Source organism: Podarcis gaigeae (genome assembly GCF_964106915.1).
Source record: "Podarcis gaigeae genome assembly, chromosome: 4".
NCBI lineage: Eukaryota > Metazoa > Chordata > Lepidosauria > Squamata > Lacertidae > Podarcis > Podarcis gaigeae.
This window is the reverse complement of record NC_139677.1, coordinates 24,342,803-24,363,095: the sequence shown is the minus strand read 5'-3', so window position 1 is coordinate 24,363,095 and position 20,293 is coordinate 24,342,803. Positions and strand designations below refer to the sequence as shown.

Genomic DNA, 20,293 nt, shown 5'->3' with positions numbered 1-20,293 from the left:
CATAAGAGAAACTAGCAAAATACATGGATTGTAATTTGTGTTTATTAGGGATCTCCTATAAGTGATTAAACTGCTTCTAGGAACTCCACCCTGAACTTCTGTTTAAAAGAAATTGATCTATGAATGACTCAAGGTTTTGAAGGTTGAGATTCTAAACATTATTGCTTATTTACATAAGCCTACCTTAAAGCCAACTGGCTTTAGGTGGGGGAACTGGTCCTTCAGTCGTTGTTGGGTATCAGCTCCAGCCAGCATGGCCAACGGCAGCCACCTGGTGGGGTTCAGCGTCCCCATCCCTAATCCAGGCCAGAGACCCAATGAAAGCATATAGGGCATACTCTTTCTGAAGAGGTGCCAATATAGGCAGTGCACAGAATCTGAACATCAATATTAGTTTCTCATAACTGGATTGTTTTTATTCACACGTGTGCACCTAAATTATGAATGTAACAGGGGTAGGAAGTTAGCAGTTGAAGGTGGGATTCGAGCTCAATGCAGATTGCCAATGGTTTTGTTCTAGCCCTGTCCTGCAGTAACACTGCCTCTCATGTATACAGTGGTACCTTGGGTTACATACACTTCAGGTTATATACGCTTCAGGTTACAGACTCCGCTAACCCTGAAATAGTGCTTCAAGTTAAGAACTTTGCTTCAGGATAAGAGCAGAAATTGTGCTCCGGCGGCGTGGCGGCAGCAGGAGGCCCCATTAGCTAAAGTGGTGCTTCAGGTTAAGAACAGTTTCAGGTTAAGAATGGACCTCCGGAACGAATTAAGTACTTAACCCAAGGTACCACTGTACTTCTGGATCTTAGCTACTGTTTTATTTTGTAAACCTCCTTGAGATGGTTTTTATCTTCTCAAGGTGGTATAAATATATAGGAAATAAGCATACATCTTAAGGATCCCAGTCCCCAAAATTTAAACTATGGGCAGTGTTATTCCAGGGGGGCTGAGATAGGGACGGGGTTCAAGGAAATAAGGCTAAAGTAGTGACAGGCAGGACAAATGTCTTTGTAAGCCATTCTGAGTCTCCTCTAGCTTCAGAGTCATCTTCCGAACCACAAAACCGAATGTGAACAAAACGTTGCAATTTTCGGCCGATAAAGCTTTGTGGCAGGCGCGGGCGCTTAATTCTAGCGAAACCCATGCCAAATACAGTGAAATGAAAAAACAACAACGCAGGATTGCTGCCACTTAAATTAGCTGAAATGATATTTAGGCTGTATTGCTTTCCTTTGAGTGCTCTCAGTATGCCCCGAAGAAGGCCATCTGGCCAGAACATTAGTTCTTTTGTTACACCCTGCATTGGAGGAAGAAAGAAAGAAGGCAGCTGAGCACCATTGTACCTGTGAGCACTGGGGGGAAAAACACATCAGATATTTAAGGTTTGGAAGGTATGCTTTTCCAGCTCTCTTGCTGCAAGCCAAATCTATATCCTATCATGCTCAGCAGCTCAGCCTGCCACCATGAGCAGAGTGTGAAATACACATTTCCACCCCCACACCCTTGATATTTCTCCAGTCCTTCAGTGATCCAGGTTTGGAGGCAAGGGAGGGATAGAGGGAAACAATAACAGGGTGAATACGTTTTGCATGGTTCCCCCATATTTAGGCTCAGTGGGTTTGCATGCAGAAGGGCTCGGGTTCAATTGCTATTAAAATGGCCAGGGCTATGAAATGCTGAGAACTTGGAAGACTGTTGCCAGCAATGCTGGGATAGATGGATCAATGGGTTCACTGCCATAAAGCAGTTTCACATGGTAATCTTTGCTACCTGAGGCCAGTTAACCCATTGCCCTACTGTACAGAATAGGGCACCAAGCAGATTGTGGTTTCAGTTTCCTGGGTGTGTTTCTCTGTTGATCAGTGTTTCTCAGAAAGTAGTGGCTGGTCCATTATGAGATGAGGAGAGCAGTGGCCATCCTGGGATTTAAGAGTAGATCACTGGTACCCTGGGCATGGTTTTAGCTTAGAAACTAGGTTTTCCAAATACAATGAAAACCATGTATTTTGGATTCAGCCATCCAGGTATGATGGAAGTGGTTGTTGGTTTCAAGCAAAGGCTGTATTTTGGCTTGTTCAGTCCCGCCACCACCACATCAGTTTTCTCCATTCTTCTGTGAGCCTCTAAAGCCTAGTATTTTCCCCTCTCTGCCCTATTCCATCTTATATGGAAAGACACTGGCTACTACAGCCAGTTTCACACAATATGCTAAGCCAAATGAACCTTGACTTGGATAGACCGCATTGAAGAGAAGCTTGCAAACACTTTGCTCCTATAAAAATGTAAATGGACCCCTGACCATTAGGTCCAGTCGTGACTGATTCTGGGGTTGCGGCACTCATCTTGCTTTATTGGCTGAGGGAGCCGGCGTACAGCTTCCGGGTCATGTGGCCAGCATGACTAAACCGCTTCTGGCGAACCAGAGCAGCGCACGGAAACGCCGTTTAGCTTCCCACCGGAGCGGTACCTATTTATCTACTTGCACTTTGACGTGCTTTTGAACTGCTAGGTTGGCAGGAGCAGGGACCGAACAACAGGAGCTCACCCCGTCGCGGGGATTCAAACCGACGACCTTCTGATTGGCAAGTCCTAGGCTCTGTGGTTTAACCCACAGCGCCACCTGTGTCCCTTTGCTCCTACCTGGTCCTTTTTGCTGTCCTGAGCTAAGCCAAGGTTTGGCTCACTGTATCATCTGAACTGGGGCTCAGGGTTAAGCTCTCTCCACACCAACCACAAGTCCTTTGGGAGCCTGTATGAATGAATATAATTGCTGGACCACATGCTTTTTCCAGGAAATATGGGTGTGAAACATCTTTCACTGTGGATGTGTTTGTGTAAGAACTACTTTTTCATCTTCTGTCAAGAAGAGGTAATGTGGATGTATATAGAACATGCTGAAGAAGGCAGAGGGTATGATAAACTGGCCAGTCAGGGTATGACTCCACAAGTGATAATAGGATCCAGTATTCAGTTGTCTCTACCAGCTTTAACAGAAAGCAATAGTGGGGGGCTGGCTTTCCATGTACCCCAGAAGTATTGCACAACCCTCTAACTAGCAGCTGATAAAGTGATTATCCTTTATATATCTTCCCACACCACAGTGGCTCCTGTATGTATTATTTTATTTGAGAAGACATAGAACCAACTCCATCTGTAAGGATCAGAGTGGTTCATAATTATTATTTCTCTTATTTATAATTTTCATAGCTCGCCAGTGTGGCAATTATTTCCATTTTACAGATGGGAAACTAAGATTATGAGATTGCTTGTTGCCCGTTGCTACCCACTTTCTCTGTGGCTGAGCTGCCCCAAGGCTGTGTGCACCCCAAACAAAAAGCAAGTTTTTGAGCTAAAATGGATGGATTCTGTAACATATATTATACAGATTAAGTTCATTTACTGCATCTGCATTATTTTGCATAATGTATTCTATTGTTTTTACTCAGTTACATAATTTAGTTTGAGAACTTTAATCTTGGGGAAGGACAAGGATCTGTGTGGAGCACTGAAACCTCACTTAGTGATCACACAAAATCTTACTTGGCCAGGTATTCAAGAACTTGCCCCATATCTCCTGGTGTCCAGCTCACTGTAGGAACAAATGTGTATTGCTTGACTAACATGGTACCATTTATCATAAAGTCACCTACATTTTTCCACTGTTATTTTACTGGAGGTACTTTGGTTAAGTGAGCAGAAACTACTTGTCAAATGGTAGTTACACTACCTTGCTTCTAAACTTTTTCTGTACCACATATTTTCCAACTTTCATTTTAGACTGTTAGAGTCTTAGGATCCTGGTCTGCATTCATATAGCTAAGACTTCCTTCCTCAGAATAATGGCCCTGATCCATCCCTAGTCAGGTGTAAATAAGTTTGCTAGTATATTATGCAGGTAAGGGAGTACAAATTCAGATTAACATCAGAATGCTCATCCTCTCTTTGTAAACAGCTTTGATAAATTTTATGAAATAAATAAAAATAAATGTGACTGTTCTTCCGATTTATGTCTAGGGCTCCCAAAATATAAACTTGTTTCTGCATGAAAACCTTAGGTGGACTAGGCAAATGATAACTTTTGGTCAACCCGAGCGCATTGCTATTCTCTGCTGAAAATGAGTGACAATTGATTCAAAAATAGATTTTAAAATTTTATTTCAAAAGTTAGCGGGTGTCTGTGTAGTTATAAAGGCTATTAAAGATGAAAACAGAATAGAACATGCATAAATAACACAATATTTTTTTATTTTAAAAAGCATAATTGCCTATTCTTTTTGAATAAAAACATTATTCTTGCACTTCTATTGTGCATTGCTATCATAGTGACAGGCAGTACTAATTATTACAAATAAAATTCTTTAAAATGCTTAGTAATATTACCTCTGAATATATTTATCACTGTATTGCTTACAGTTTAACAGAATTTATACTGTAATGTTTTTAGGAGCTTTAAAAAAAAGGAAAAAGGAGAACTAAGCAAAATTAGCACTATAATACACCTGAAATATAGTGTTTGTTTATTGATCTCTGTCAATATGTGGGGGAAGCTATGTGAATATGGGATATAATGCAATATATGAGCTATAAATGAAACACAGACATAAGTGATACATTAGTGTATAAACATTTCAACATTTTGTTAAAAGTAACTGACTGGTTTGGCTGAATTATGGGTTGAATTTTTCCAACATTCAAAGAAACAAAAACAATTTTTTAAAATCCCATTTACAGCAAATCTGAAGTTGCTACCTCAACATAATGTAAGTCGTCTTCTGTTACTGTAATAGCCATTTATTTTTTACTCAATTTCTTTCTGATTTCCGTTTGGTGACTGAAAGGTTTGGTGTAGTAAAAAGTACTAAGAGGCAGGAGGGTAGCTTGGATTCTTTCAACAACGGCTGCTCTGTACTTTCCAAACTCTGATAAATTGTGTTACCCGATTGCTGTGTGTTAATATAAACTATTGTTGACTGAGGGCATCGAACTTTGTTCACTAAGAACTTCCAATTAACAACAAACTGTGATCCCAGAGGCTCAAGACCAGCAATTTATCTGTGAGCAAACTAGTCACTCTAATCCTTTGCATTTCAGGTTTTATTTTCCAGGCTTTCAGTTTTGATTAATAACACACAGACACACCATGGAAAGCTTAACAGTGTCAAGCCAGAATAGTTTTTTAACTCTGCTGAAATTAAAGATTTGGTTTCGTGAAAGGAACAGGAAGGAATCAGGTGGAGATTGCAGAATTGCTGGCAGTGTGGTATCTATGCATTGGTTTTCTTGTAAGGAAAAGTAAGTAATATATTAGCAATACATAACTGGAACCTTTCTGGGCCAGGAGGCTCAAATCATGAAGAAAATTTTAATGCCTTCTTTGGACATGCCACACATGTCTCCTGTTGTGAGAAGTAGTTCTTTTGGAAAATTAAGCAATCATACACACCCAGATCTCTTCTTAAGTGTCAGGTTTTTAAATACAGCAATACACACACTGATAAGATGTTTTAAGGAAATGTTGATCAAACAGCATCCTGTATCTCCTCACTTTGGTGAGAACAGTTCTTTGCTGAAGTCAATGGCAGAGCTCTCACTCGCTTTGATGAGGTCAAAATTTAATCCTACAGTGAATGGCCAGTGTCATATTTATAAATACTGGGAGTTAAAGGTGGGGTGGCAAAGAACTTGCCTATTTCCACAAATTTCATTCAGTTGTCAGCAGGCTAAACAGGGTTGTGTGCATTGCAAAAGTGTTTCTGAACTATCAGTCTACCCTAACTGCGTGCCACATTCCTCAATTGATTCTAAGATCGTTGCAAATCAGTTGCTGCATCTAAGAAGCAATTAGGGGGGTGAGTATAAAAGTCTTTGGAAGAACTTAGAAGAAACTTGCATTGTTTGTCCTATGTCAGGTGCGTAGTGGTATAAAATGATAGCCCAGCAAGGCTTTTCATATGGAAAATGTTTATGGCTTCCCAGTGCAAAAGCAGTAAATATAAATATTTTGCCTCTTTGATCACTCCCCACATTGTCTTTCTGTGTAGTCTTCATAAGTCCCTGGAAAATGTTACCTGCCATATGTACACCCTATTGGCACTGTACACACACAGATGGGTATAGAGAGATGGCTGCTAACAGGTGTACAGAGAAAATGCAAAAAAATAAAATTAAAAAGCTGTTAGCATATATATTTTTTAAAAAATGTTTCACTTATTAGAGGCTTTAAACATATGAAATAAGGTGATCAAAACAAAAGATAGGCAAATTGATATTTCTATGAACCTTAATATAGCATCTGGGTTTGACATTAGAGTTATAGTTATGTGATAAACTATGGCTTAAGATAGAAGGGAAGCTTTCTTATGGGTATATGGCAATCAGTTTATTCTAAGGAGTAGGTTTGATGATAAAATGGGAATATGGTGGATTTCTGAAACAAAGTCATATTGCGGGAATGGGTCATTTGGCACGCACTAGCAGGATAGAAACATGTGAAACCATCGCCATATATTTTCACAATGCAATCTATGCGTTAGTGGGATTTGTAAGGGACAGGGAGAAGTGCATACGCATACACACACACAAATATCGCTTGTGTGCGTCCAGATTTGCTAAAGATGTTTCCTTGGCAATTAAATATTGTGTAAATTGCACAGAAAGAATCACACGTTCTCTGCTGCACTTCTGGACACTGAAACTTCGCTGGCTTGATAACCATTTCAGATTTTGGCTCTTGCTAGAAGAATCACATTTAATTGCAACTTTCCCCTGCCCCTCCCCCCCCCCAAAGTGGCAAACTACATTATAGCAAATAACCTTTAAGATAATTAGCTGACAATGCTGCAACGAGCATAAAATTTTCCTTCAGGCGACCCCTAATTTAAGTGTTACTGGCACAAAGTGAAGACAGATTGTGCTTCACCACCGCAATGTTTACATAGCAGAAACCCACAGAGCAGGAAACAGGAGACTCAATGATGCACTAAATTAGGAACAATCATATTCGAGAAGTAATTTGCTTTCTTTTCTATCCAAACAACCCCTCCAGTCCAAAAATAAGTTCTGAAAAATAATAATTCCAAATTTCCACCTGTACTTTGCAATCAGCTGATGTCCAATTCTGTAAGGAGTCTCATAGCATGGAAAACTTGACTCACAAATGAGCTTTACACCCAGAAGTTTCTCAAAGTGTAAAAAACAATAATTGGTCTCTCCTATTTAGGAGTTGGGTGGGAAGAAGACAAAGAAAACCCAAACATGATTGTTTTCTTGAAGTTAGTTGGAATTGAAAGCCGTCTGAGGAATTAATAAATAATACAGCAGCACAGAATTAGTGGGGGTTTTTTTCTTCCTTTTTTTCTTTATAAAATATCTTAGTCAGATATAATAGTATTATTTGAGTTGATTAAACTAACTAGATCCCTAGGTGCACTATCTACATTTATTTACTTAAAAAGCATTTATAAACCGCTTAATATTTTTAAAAAGAATCTCTTAAGTGGTATACAAGATAAAAACAAAGAAACAAAACCACTAAAACAAAAATGCAACACTGTTATACTGAACAGTAGTATAAAAAGCATTGGAAACAAATGAAGACAAGAACTCAGCTAATTCCAACAATTCTTATGCATCAGGGAAATCACGGAGAAAAAGGCATGTTCTTAGAATGCATCTGAATTTAAGGTGTATCATTTAAAGTACGAAAGACAAGAAGCAAAACTCAGGACACATGACTGAAACTGCCATTTAAAATGAACAAGTCATAGGTTTTGATATAAAATGGCTTTTCTCTCAACAAAATGCAAGTTACTTATTTTTTTTGAGTAAATATACGCTAGTGTATATTCTATATAATACATATTATGATGTTATGTACCCTTTATGATAACTTGAAAACACTTTAAAATTTTCTTCCATTTGAAACATTATATATAAAGGAAACACAGTATGAAAAAAGGGGTTTACCTTCCCTATGCGCTGATGCTCTTCAAAAGCTGTGATAAGTTCTTCTGCCCACATAATTTTTTCAGGGCTTGGTGAGAACTGTTCCTGGACAACGGCAACTTGATTAGGGTGAATCACCTGCTTACCTACAAAGAAGATTAATAAGCCCAGAGTTAAGCATTTACTAACAGATGCTCCAGCAAAGTGTTCCAATCACTTGAGGCTTTCAAATACTGCACCGACTCTCGTTTTTCGATGGTTCTTTTTTTTTTTAAAAAAAACCCCATTCATTGTTAAATTATGCTTCTCCTTACCCTAAATGAGCTAAAAATAGACATAACAACTCTGTTTTTTTAAATAGATGTGACTAGCATTTCAGGGGTTTTTTTTCTCCCTGCCAGCTATTCAAACATAGTATAAAAGATATAGCCAGACTTTAGAAGATCCTTATTCCTGTTAAAAAGGGAAATGATGGAAATAAGATCTATCACCAAAGCATAAAGCTTTTATGCGGTTTGCATGTTTTTCTATTTGCAAATAATTATTCTCTAACAGTGCAATCTTAATACATGACTAAATTCCATTATTCCCAGTGGGGCATATTCCCAGGTTCATGTTTACAGGATTGCAGCCTAAATTGTCCTCGTGTTAGGATTTATGTTTTAGCAACATTCTGACCAACTTATTGTTTATTAAATTTATAGATTGCCCCATCTGCAAGTCAAATTCACCTTTACAAATATGGGCTATAATCCACCAAAAAGTTCTCCTTCATAAGCCCCATTGAAATGAATGGGAGGTGCTCAAGAATTTGGCTATCATCAGTGAGTGAAATCCAACTTTGTTGTCCACCAGTGAAATTGACATCGGTGATGGAACAGATTCCTTGTGAAACCCCTGCCCTTTCCTAAAATCTAATGGATCCTCTAGAACAGGTCTGGGAGAACAAGGTGGTGAGATCAGATGGAAGTCTTTTTGTATGAAGTTGCCTGACACCCAATGGGTTTTGCACAGAGGAAGTTTCCCTGTGGGCTGCTGCCTTTTAAAATGTCACCCCCATTCCAGTCCCATCCTACTGGCTCAGAAAAGTTAAATAAAATTAATAAAATTAAATCAAAAGGAATCCACATTTATTTAAATTTTTCATTTGACAATTTTATTAGTTTCTGTAAGATATTCTGTGCTCTCCTCGCCATGTGTTTATCTTTTAAACTGAGTAATAAGTACTGTGCTACTATAATGCTTTTCTTGTGGAATTGAGGCTAAAAAGAAGAAACAAAAATCTTTTAGAACTACATTAAACCGGTCTATGCTGTGCTGAAGTTTAAGAAAGCCTTAATAGACAGTACCCATTACAAGCAATACGATTTGATATTCAATGAGAAAAATATAGATTTCTTTAATACATGGAATTCCTGTAGATCCTTACAACATTTTTATTCTTCTAACAGTGAATAATTGTAGAGGGGAAATCGTACAGTAACTTTTAAAAAAATGCTACACCTCTTCATGTGAAAGAAAGGGACTTGGCTTCAAAAAAAAAATCAAAATAAGAAAAATAGCAACAAAATAAGAACTCAGGTTGAGCTTTCTTTTCTGCATACATGTTTGCATATTATGAGTATCCTAATATTTTATTTGGTTACATTAAAATGGATTCTTACACCCACACCTGAATCTTTTTCAAGAAACTCTTAGGAAGGTTTTGCAAAGAACTATCAATAGATTTGCCCTCATTAAAAATATAATGACATGGCTCATTATATTGAGCATTAAACTCAAACTCTTATTTTTGGGCGCAAACAATAGTTCAGAAATTTTCAGTTGCCATAAATGAGTTGTGTGTGTTTTGCAGAAGTACTTTACATTAATGTGCAAGTCCCCAAACTGTTTTGAAATGTACAAAACCAGGGAAGCAATTAGCAAAAGTCATAATCTGTTAATTCATTTAAAAATTTTGCAGCTCAGGGAGAGGCACATTTAAGCAACACAAAATTAGAAGCTCAAATGAAAACTTGGAAATTACTATGAATAAGAAAGTAAAGAAAAAGAATTGCAAGAATGTGTGCCTTTATTTCTACGATTTGTTGTTCAATGAATTTTGATGTTTTCCAGTTTTATTCTTGATAATAAAAACAGAACTGAAATCAATTCTATGCAAATAGGGTACTTTTTGTAGCTTCGGCACATAGTTTAGAAAGTTATACCACAAGATGCTTCATCATATTTCATTTTTAATTACATTTTCACTTTTTGCAACCTGAATATTCACTACGTGAGAGTGAGATTCTCTCATAAGTTTCACATTTTTAAAAATCCTAATTTTAAAAAAGGAATTACATTGAATAAATTAATGTAATTCAATAATCTGTTCTATCTGGAGAAAGAAGTGTCATTTTCTAAAATTGAGAGAAATTTCGAATTATGCCACTATGGTGAATATAACTTAGTTTTTAGTTTTTATTCTGCTTTACTTGTAATAGACAAAATGTAAATTTAGGAACTGAATTTTGTATAAGTAGTTCATTACAAAATATAGAAAATATAATTTAAAGACAAAGTTCAGCACTGTGAGAAAGAAGGCCTGAAATACTGGTCAATTAGTTTTTTAAAAAAAGGTATTTTGCAGTGATGATATATAATGTAAGGGCTTTAACCTGTTTAAATGTGTGACCTCAGTAAAAAAACAACAACACCATTTGATTTATGGCCTCGGTTGCCTTTTGTTACACCTTGTGTACCCAAACAAGTGTATAATGGACCTTAGTGTCATGGAGAAACAAGGGAAATATTATAAACCAAACAGTTGTTATTGATAAGTTAGAGAGAGGTTGCAGAGTGGGAAGGCATTAAAATTTATGGCCATGAAATCCTTTTTGCAGTACCATTTGATATATCATGCTTTAAATCAATACCTGTCAAGTCTTTTATGTAATTCTATGATGGTGTCATTTTTTGTCTTCTACAAAAGATTGTAAAAAAAGGGGGGAACCCTATAGTGTTTCATATTTATATCTAGCTTCCCAGCATGTTGCAATGGAGTAGCTATAATGACTAAGTCAGCTGTTAAAGTGTCATTCCAGGGTTTACATTTTTTATGTATGTAAACATGATTACAGCCGATAAGACATTTATACAGAGAGCATCCCGAAATAAAACTTGTGGGTTACGCAGACTCGTAAGTGGTAAACTGCCAGGAAACAAGACCCTTTAAAAACAACGACTGCTCTTCAAAATGATGGCTGAAAACATGGGTGCAATCCTATGGCAAGATCGGCTGGGTTGAGCAGCTTAGGATGCAGCAGACCTCTGGCTCAGCTGGGCGAGGATGCTGGAGTAACGAGCTTATCCCAGCTCAGTTGAAGCTTGGCTAAGACTGCTGTGGGACCCCTGACCATTAGGTCCAGTCGTGGCCGACTCTGGGGTTGTGGTGCTCACCTCGCTTTATTGGCCGAGGGAGCCGGCGTCCAGCTTCCATGTCATGTGGCCAGCATGACTGAGTCGTTTCTGGCGAACCAGAACAGCGCACGGAAACGCCGTTTACCTTCCCGCTGGAGCGGTACCTATTTATCTACTTGCACTTTGACGTGCTTTCGAACTGCTAGGTTGGCAGGAGCAGGGACTGAGCAACGGGAGCTCACCCTGTTGCGGGGATTCGAACCGCCGACCTTCTGATCAGCAAGTCCTAGGCTCTGTGGTTTAACCCACAGCGCTACCCACGTCCCTTAAGACTGCTGGAAGTCCCCCCAAAAGGAGGGGTGCCACTGAGGCTCCCAGCCTGTGTGTGTGTGTACGCAAATGTGGAGGGGTGTGTGTGCCAAACTGGGTCTTTGAAATAAAGCCTAGTTTTGCCCCTGCCTAAGGCTGTTCAGCTTGGTCACATGACCTGGTATATAGCACTATTTTAAAGGCTTGTTTTCCCCCTGTGAGGCTCAGGCAGAGCTGCAGCAGCCCCACTGCTGAAAAGGTTTTGGATCTGGTATAAATTTACGCTGGCTTAACTTAGACCGGCTTGCTTTAGGCCAGCTCCTCGTGCATAGGATTGTTCCATATACAAGAAACGCATTGTTTATTGTTTAGGGGATGCCAAATGAAACTTCATGGTCATGTCATGTTTTATGAAGTCTACCATAGTCCTATTGTAAATATTTTACTAAGGCACTTCTCACTTTTGAACTGTTGATGTGTGGATTAAACATTGTGAGAGACTGAATTTAGGCACTGTTGAATGCTTTGTTTGTAATGTTTGGAAAACACATTTCTATATCCTTTTGCATGAAAACCTGGGAGACAAATTCATATATTTCTTCAATGAGGTGTTGGAGCCATAGTTCTGTGGCTTTTCCTAATGCTAATGTGGTTGTAGGGCCAATGATTAAGTTCTTTCCTACACAAATATAATTGTCATCCACTCATTACATGGGAAGCGGTTAGCACTCTGGCAACAACTCTACACCTGCCTGGATATAACATTGACTAATACAGCTAACTAACATTTAGCTTAATCCTAAATAGTCAGAGAGGCCTAACTCTACATAAAATGAAAGCCATATTTAAAAGCTATGAACATAACCAAACAAGAGAGAGCAGGTAGAGGAGGTTTATGCTAAAGAGTTCTCCTTTGTGAGTTCAGTATTTTAAATTTTGATTTAGGGATGGCTGGTTTGCTAATTATCCTGAACTGCTAGAGGTAAGATAACTCTTGGGGGTGTGTGGTTCAAATGGCTAATCTGATTATTACATTACAGTGGATGCTCGGGTTGCGAACGTGATCTGTGTGGGATGCACATTCATAACCCGCAGTGTTCACAACCTGTGTCTGCGCACGCACGGGTTGCAATTCAGCGCTTCTGCGCATACGCGACCGCTGAAACCTGAAAGTAACCTGTTCCAGTACTTCTGGGTTTCGGCAGTCCGCAACTCGAAAAAACGCAACCTGAAGCGGCTGTAACCCAAGGTATGACTGTACAGGAGAATCTTTACATTAACCTTCCCCAACTTCAGGCCTTCCAGATGTTTAGGAACACAAGTTCAAAAACTCCTGAACATTGGCCATGCCAGCTGGGGTTGATGTCCAGCAACGTTTTGGACAAACACTATCCCTGCCATCTTGCATTAGACAGATGAACATTTATGAAATGCCTTGGCTCATTCAGTTCTGCATGATAAAAAGGTTGATTGGTAGGAGGATATATTATATTAATTATATTTAATCCTCTCGAGACCCACATGTGTTTTTGCCTGCGAATATCCCACAGATAACAGCTAAGTGATCTTCTGTGCCCTTAACTCAATTCATACACAGGTGCCATTGGGATGAATGGGGATTCACTGAGTAAATAGCAGCAACACCACTCATCTGTTTTTGCTTTAGATATCCTGCCTTGAAGCTTATCAACATTTATTTACTGGTTTTTTTATTATTATTATAAAAAATTCTATTTTGGCCTATAAGCAGATCTCTCAGAGCAGCTGCCGCATGGACTCCACTTCAAATCACTGTAGGTGGTGGCTGTTATCATATGATGAGCCATTTGTGTAAAGCAGTTTACCCCGCAGATGGTGTTAGTTTTTCCATGCCACGGCAAATGAGGGTAAAGAAAAGTTTGCAGTGGCACAGTGAAATGCATTTAATCCATACTGGAACAGCTCCTCACATGATAGCAGCTGCTACGTGGAGCAATGCTTATCACATAGAAATCCTAGTAACTTCAACAGAAAGTATTCATCATGCCTTTTAGCAACATAGGCTATTTTTAATTCCAATAGATGAAAATGTCAATATGTTCATAGTGGAAAATTTAAATTTATGACTTTGGGACAGGCCATTTACAAGAGCGTTTATGCAGATTGGTTACGGCTTAACACACTTTAGTCAAGATGATTTGAGGGAGGTGAAAAGGGAGAATTAGTTCCTTTCAAAATCCTTCAAAAACACCATCCTTCAAAATGGTGCTGAATTTGCAATGCGCCATATTAATTATTCTAAAATAAAAATGTATTACATAAAGGGTTATATGCTCCCCAAAACATTAAGTGGAAGGCTGCTGGGGTAGGGTAATCCAGCCTTTTATCACATTTTAAATTGCTTTGATTGTGTGAGCACGAGGTTAACTAAAATTCACCTTCTCCACTTAACCTGGGTCTAGTGATCTTGATATTATATAGGCAGGTAGTAAAGGTAAAGGGACCCCTGACCATTAGGTCCAGTCGTGGCTGACTCGGGGGTTGCGGCGCTCATCTCGCTTTATTGGCCGAGGGAACCGGCGTTCAGCTTCTGGGTCATGTGGCCAGCATGACTAAGCTGCTTCTGGCGAACCAGAGCAGCGCACAGAAATGCTGTTTACCTTCCCACCGGAGCAGTACCTATTTATCTACTTGCACTTTGATGTGCTTTCGAACTGCTAGGTTGGCAGGAGCAGGGACCAAGCAATGGGAGCTCACAAGTCGCAGGGATTCGAACCACTGACCTTCTGATCAGCAAACATACAAAGCATTTCTGTGCTCAGAAGAGGAGATGATGAATAATTTTTAAAAAGCTTTCAGTAGCATTTCCTTGTCTCATGGGAAGGAACCATAGCTTAGTCATTTCCTGAAGGTTCCAGCTTCAACCCCTGGTATCTCCAGTTAAAAACAAACAAATAGGTGATGGCAAAGACCCAGGAGAGCTGTTGCCTCTTAGTACACAGTCCATACTGGTCTAGATGAACCAACACTCTGGCCTGATAGAAGACAGCTTTCTGTGTTGGTATGGTTCAAAGGGCCTCCAACTTTTGGAGAGAGTCTTCAAGTGGTATTCTAATCTGCTGCAGACAGTTGAGAGCAAATAAGCTTTTGTGCATGTGTACTGTTTTGGATTTCAGTCATTGACTTTAACAGGAGTGTGACAAAGCCTTGAAAGTTGGTTGGTTGGGTAGAGGAAACAGTAGGCACTTTGATGCATGCCTTGTGTCTGGAAAGTGCCCCAAGTAATTCTTGTAGTAGTATTTGGGATGGAGGAGTATTAGCCTGTTGTTCTTGATAATATTTCTGGCAAGCAGCTCTCTCTGGCGGCAAAAACAAGGAAGAGTCTTGTGGCAGTTTAAAAACTTAACGTATTTATTATGGCACAAGCTTTCAGGGACAGAAGCTGAAATGCGATAACACCATTAAGTTGCCATAAGTCTCCTTCTCCTTGTTCATTATTGATAGCTAGGTTGGTGCTTTAAATGGTTCTTCAAGTTGCATTTCCTCCAGAAACCAAGAGGGATTTTGAACTTTTTATTTTAAGAATGCACTTCTTACTAGATTAAGAGCTTCAGAGAGGTCCCTGCTCCCCAGTCTTACAGACTTGCCTATCTGTAAAAGTGTCACATACCCATCCTGATTGAAAGGTATCGCTGAAACATTGGTACTGCTGTTCTTTAAAGAACGCTGTAATCTTTGTATGCAAGCCAAGTAGCTGATTCCTATCATAAAGCTGCAATCTTTGTTATGTATCGCATCTCATAGGGGCGCCTGCATGATCTAGCGCACCAATCATTGGCGAAATGTCTGTGTTACAGGGATTGGCTGCAAGAAGCCTGCTGATCACACTGCCTTGCCAGTACCATCAGGTGAACAGGCAATTACTGGGAAGCAAGCCAGAATTGGGGAAAGCAACTCAAAGGAAAGACTGACAAGAAAATAACTATCATGGCCTAATTAGCATATCGGGTTGTTGTGGTGGAGGGGTGTGTGTGTTTTTTAAGCTCCAGCACTTCATAATAAAAAGGTGGACTATCAGGATTTTTGACCATTTATTGAAATGAATGTATAGCTGTGATTAGCAGATGTTAGAAGTAGAGGAGGTTTTATTCAAATTTGTTTAAAAACGCTCTTTAAAAAATGTGATTCCCAAAATGCAACGGCAGCATTATTTTATTTTTTGCATAAATGTACACTCACAGGCATACATGTATTGGAAACCGAGTGGTGTGCAAGGTTTTCAGCCGATACTGTGTTTCCTCTAACCTGTGAGAGCAGGAGGGTTCTACGTTTATACCGCAGCCTTCATTTATACGTTACTTTCCCTAAATCATAAAAAGAGTAACGCACTTGGGTGTGACTTGTTGAAAGACTCTTTAAGGGCCTAGTTTTGCACTTGGAATTTTCCGCCTGCCGTTTTACAGGCAAAAGTAATTGTGAAAACGTTTTATAGCGTTAGGACTTCTCTGTTCCTCTACCAGTCAGCGTAAGGAGACGAACAGGGAGTCCGTGCTGCAGAACACGTCTGTTTTATGATTAAGGAGAAGAGATAATACATTTTAAACCAAGGGTGAAGGGAGTCTTGTTTTTAAATCTTTATGGGTAGTGTGGGGGCGGGGGAAGGGAAAGCAGGATGGGTGCTTTAAGGGGAGATATGTATAAACCACACCTCCTCCCATCTTTTAGTGCGAGTTTAAATTTGAGAACGTAGATGCAGAAGTGAGAATGCTGCAGCTCTCTATAAATATATTCTTGAATATTGGTTGGGTGGGGCTGGTTGTCCCTGCTGCATTTCAGTATTTTGGACCTGCTAGCAATTATTATGATTCCCATTGGTTAGTTATTTCAGTATAAAACAAACACACACGAGCGCACACACACACACACACACACACAGTGTATATATTTTTGTAAAAGCCATACCGGTAAAACCCATTAAGGCACCCTCTCTTGACTGCTTACGGAGTCCCTCTTCATCATGAAAGTCGATATATACAAGGTCAATGGCCTGCAAGCCAAAAGCCTTTGCTGTGACAACAATTTTTTGCCTGGCATATAGAATATCGTGGGTTTCTTTACTACTTGTTGAACCTGAAAAGAAATAGCAGACAGTTGAGAAAGCTGGTTTTTAAAAAAACATTCGCAGCAGAAATTTACTTAACGTTACCTTTGTCGTCCTTTTCCCAAAAGACAGGCAGGAAAATATTGAAGAGCTTTGTTCCCCAAATTTCTGTGCAGCAGCTGCAAGGATAATATGCTGCTGGAGACAAAATATTAAAGCTGCTTCTGCCAAAAAAACCTTTTCTTTCTGTTTCTGAAATGAAACGTTGGTCGTTTTTTAAAAATCAAGCCTTGATGCCCGAGCATTAAGCTCTGTGTAGGGAGCAATTCTATGCAGAAGAAGCTGGTCAAATTCAGGTAGCAGAAAGTTTCACCAGATCCAAATCCCATTCCCTACGCCAGGCAGAGGGAAAACAAACCATGTAAATACTGTAGTATTTGATGCTGGATTGCGTGACTGACCTGAATGGACTTAGGATCCAGCCTGAATCCCTTCTCTCTTGTCCTGTCCCTGCCATGCCCCAGAACGCCCTTTTGGGGGGACTTGCATAGGCCTTGGCTTGGCTGGCTGAATAAGTCACACAGGACAGGAATGCCTTAAGCCGAGGTGCTTTGGGGGAACCTAAAGATGGCTGAGCCCAACTGAGCCACAAATAAGCGAGTTGAGTTGGAGATAAACTGCATCTGAAAATGCTCTTCCTTCTGGATCTTGCCAAAAGATCCTGCCCGCCCCCCATCGTGCTTTTCTTTAATAGGAAATATGAATTAGGTTTTTAAATTTATTTTACTGTACACTTATTTCTATACTGCTTAATCAGCAAAGCCTCTAAGTGGGCATAAAATATTTAAGAAAATCCGATGAGCTGACCTAGAAATTCTTAACGTGTAGATGTAATCAGCAGTATAAAAATACACATAATAAAATGCACATTAAAATAAATGTCAAATTTGTAGACTTGCCTAAACGAAGCTTTTAGCAGGTTTCAAAAACAAGACAGCAAAGGCACGTGTCTAATATCAAGGGGCAGGGAGTTCCAGTGGATGGGTGCTGCCACACCGAACTATCATTCAGCATGTGGATCGAACGTTACACCGCACTGATTCAGCAGATTGAAGGAGTTGAGTGGACATATATAGGGGTAAGACAATCCTTCAGATAAATTGGTCCAAAGCTGTTAACTGCTTTATAGTTACTGCTACTAATAGTAACACCTTTAATTTGCTTTTGCATATCAGTAGCAATTTGCTGATATCTATAAATATTGCACCAAAAAGCACCAATTTGATGGCCACTGAGATGTTCCAACCTTTTAATCTAGAGTAGTCCCATTTATTTCAGTGGGGCTGAAATAAGTGGTAGAAATACAGCTTTAGGGGTTTTTTTTAAAAAAAGATTTCTGTCTCAGTCTAGTATTTTGATCTTACACACATTACTTTGAAAGAAGTCCATTGAGTTAAAATTTTAGCCCAAGATAAATGTTCATGCTCAAATCCTTGGATGAAACATCCGATAACTATGATGGACGTCTGAGATTTTTTAAAAAAAGCATCCACAAAACCTGCTGAACCCAAAGAGTATCTATTCTCACATTTACACTTGTGTGGAAAAAATAATAATCTGTTCCCTTGTCTTGAGCATCACTGTTTTTGACCTTGTTTGCCACCTTATCGGGAATAAATGAAGGCTTTGTTATGCCTCATTATTTAAAATATTGCTTCCTTTTATGTGAATTGCACTCAGATAGTTGTGATTAGATGAACCAGATCAGAAGGTACATATTTAGCAGATATGTCTGTCATAGCAACGTAATACAGAAATGAGATTCTGACATTGACGTTCTTTTTGGAGAAATTGTGACATCACAAGGCAGAAAGGCACTGAGGTGTGGTTGCTGGAGGAAGTATTAAGATGCATGCACTAAAACAGAACTAAGCATGCAAGAGATGGTTAAAACTATCTACAGTATTAACAATAGGCTTCTTTGTGTCTTTGTGCACCAAAATTACAATATTAGTCTCGTGATTTCAACAGTCACTGCATTTAATTTTTTAGCTGGAGAGCAATAAGCAGAATATGTTTCTATAAAAGCACAGCTCTAATAGGTTTTAGATTTCAAAAAATGACAACCGAATTAGGAAGATGTACAGGAGACAACACAAATAAATGTATACCCGCTAAGTTAGTAAAGGCAGAGCAGTAGACTCCATTTTTTAAAGTAATGGCCACAATCCTGAAAAGAGTTAGATGTATTTAATCCCGCTGATTTTAGTGGGCTAAATGAGACAGTACGTATAGGTCTGTGGCAGAATATCTTATTGTTGTTGTTAGTATTGTGGCAGTTCTGTTATTATAATACTGTATTGTTAATTTAAAAGGGGGGGGGGGAATGGGAGCACCTATGCTGGCACGGAAATCCTCGCCTCCAAAGACGACTCCATCCAAACGAAGGCCAATTTGGGGTCCTTTCCTCAGAGTTTCTTCGCAAACTTCCTTTAAATGGAACAAAAATGTTAAACGCAAGTAGCAGGCTGTTTAAAACCATTTTCACTACCAAAAAGATACTAATCGTCAGTTACATTAATTCCTTGGGGAGAGGGTCTGCTGTCAAGACTCTTCTTGCATAATGTGCGATAAATAAGTAATAATAACAAATTACACATCTGCACAAAAAGTCTACTTTGAATGCAGATCTATCCAGTATAGCTTAAAGCACAGAATACATTTTTGTCCTTGCATTTAGGACAAAGCTTTGTTGTGTGCCAACAACCTCTGAATGATAACTGTAAACAGTGTGTTATATTTACGAAAGTGGACACTGCATATAGCTTAAGAATCCTTCCTGCACCCCATGAATAATACCTGCATAGAACCACAACTGGAGTATCTTTGGTTTAATACATTGCTGATGGACCGTCATGGGGGATGCAATCTTCTAATCGCTATTTAGTGGGCAGCGTAGGGTGGGGCTCCTAACCAATGGTAAAACTGCACAATGAAACTAATATAATTCTAGGATATATAAGGTGCAACAAGTAGCAAAGAAAATAATTTGAAAAGCAACACCTTGGGATTTGCTGAATGCATTCATCTTTGTAATGTCTGTGTAATCATTGTTCTTTTTTAAAAAAAGTAATGTTGCAAATTGAAATGCTTCATAGCTAGCTAGAATTTGCCTGCCAAAGCACAGAGCTACAGTTTATTTTATTATGATTACCGTTGCAAATATACCTATTTTTATACACTGTGGTTCATATTCATACAAATCCTGTTGCACCAGGATATTGGATGATAGCCGGTATTTTCCGGTGCTGACCTTACTAACGCTTTTTCCTTTTTTGTGTGTGTGAATTTGAAAATAAAAACCAGTAAAAAAAAAAACCAAAACCAGTAAGTAAAATCTTGGCTAGATATGAACATGTATAATTAGAAATCCTTTAAATTTAAGCCGAAAACTATCTTTCAAACATGCTGTTAAAAATGCGGTGCCTATGAACATGGTAGCCACAAGGGCCTCCCAGCAGCTCCTTCTAATAACACAAAACTTTTCCAGGAAACCCT

General features: G+C 39.1%; 1 protein-coding gene and 1 long non-coding RNA gene across 7 annotated transcripts in view; one reads left to right on the top strand and one right to left on the bottom strand.

The window, feature by feature from the left end:
* The window catches only part of CLYBL (citramalyl-CoA lyase), a 187,056-nt gene that overhangs the window by 5,085 nt on the left and 161,678 nt on the right, over window positions 1-20,293 (bottom strand). For all 4 annotated transcript variants that reach the window (XM_083735339.1, XM_083735340.1, XM_083735341.1 and 1 more), the window contains exons 5-7: window positions 19,132-19,225; window positions 16,597-16,764; window positions 7,969-8,093 (exon numbers count right to left, since the gene is read on the bottom strand). In XM_083735339.1, coding sequence (XP_083591465.1) covers window positions 7,969-8,093; window positions 16,597-16,764; window positions 19,132-19,225 — 387 coding nt within the window. The remainder of the gene's footprint in view (window positions 1-7,968; window positions 8,094-16,596; window positions 16,765-19,131; window positions 19,226-20,293) is intronic.
* The window catches only part of LOC310843002, a 38,031-nt gene that overhangs the window by 12,782 nt on the left and 4,956 nt on the right, over window positions 1-20,293 (top strand). The window lies entirely within an intron of this gene.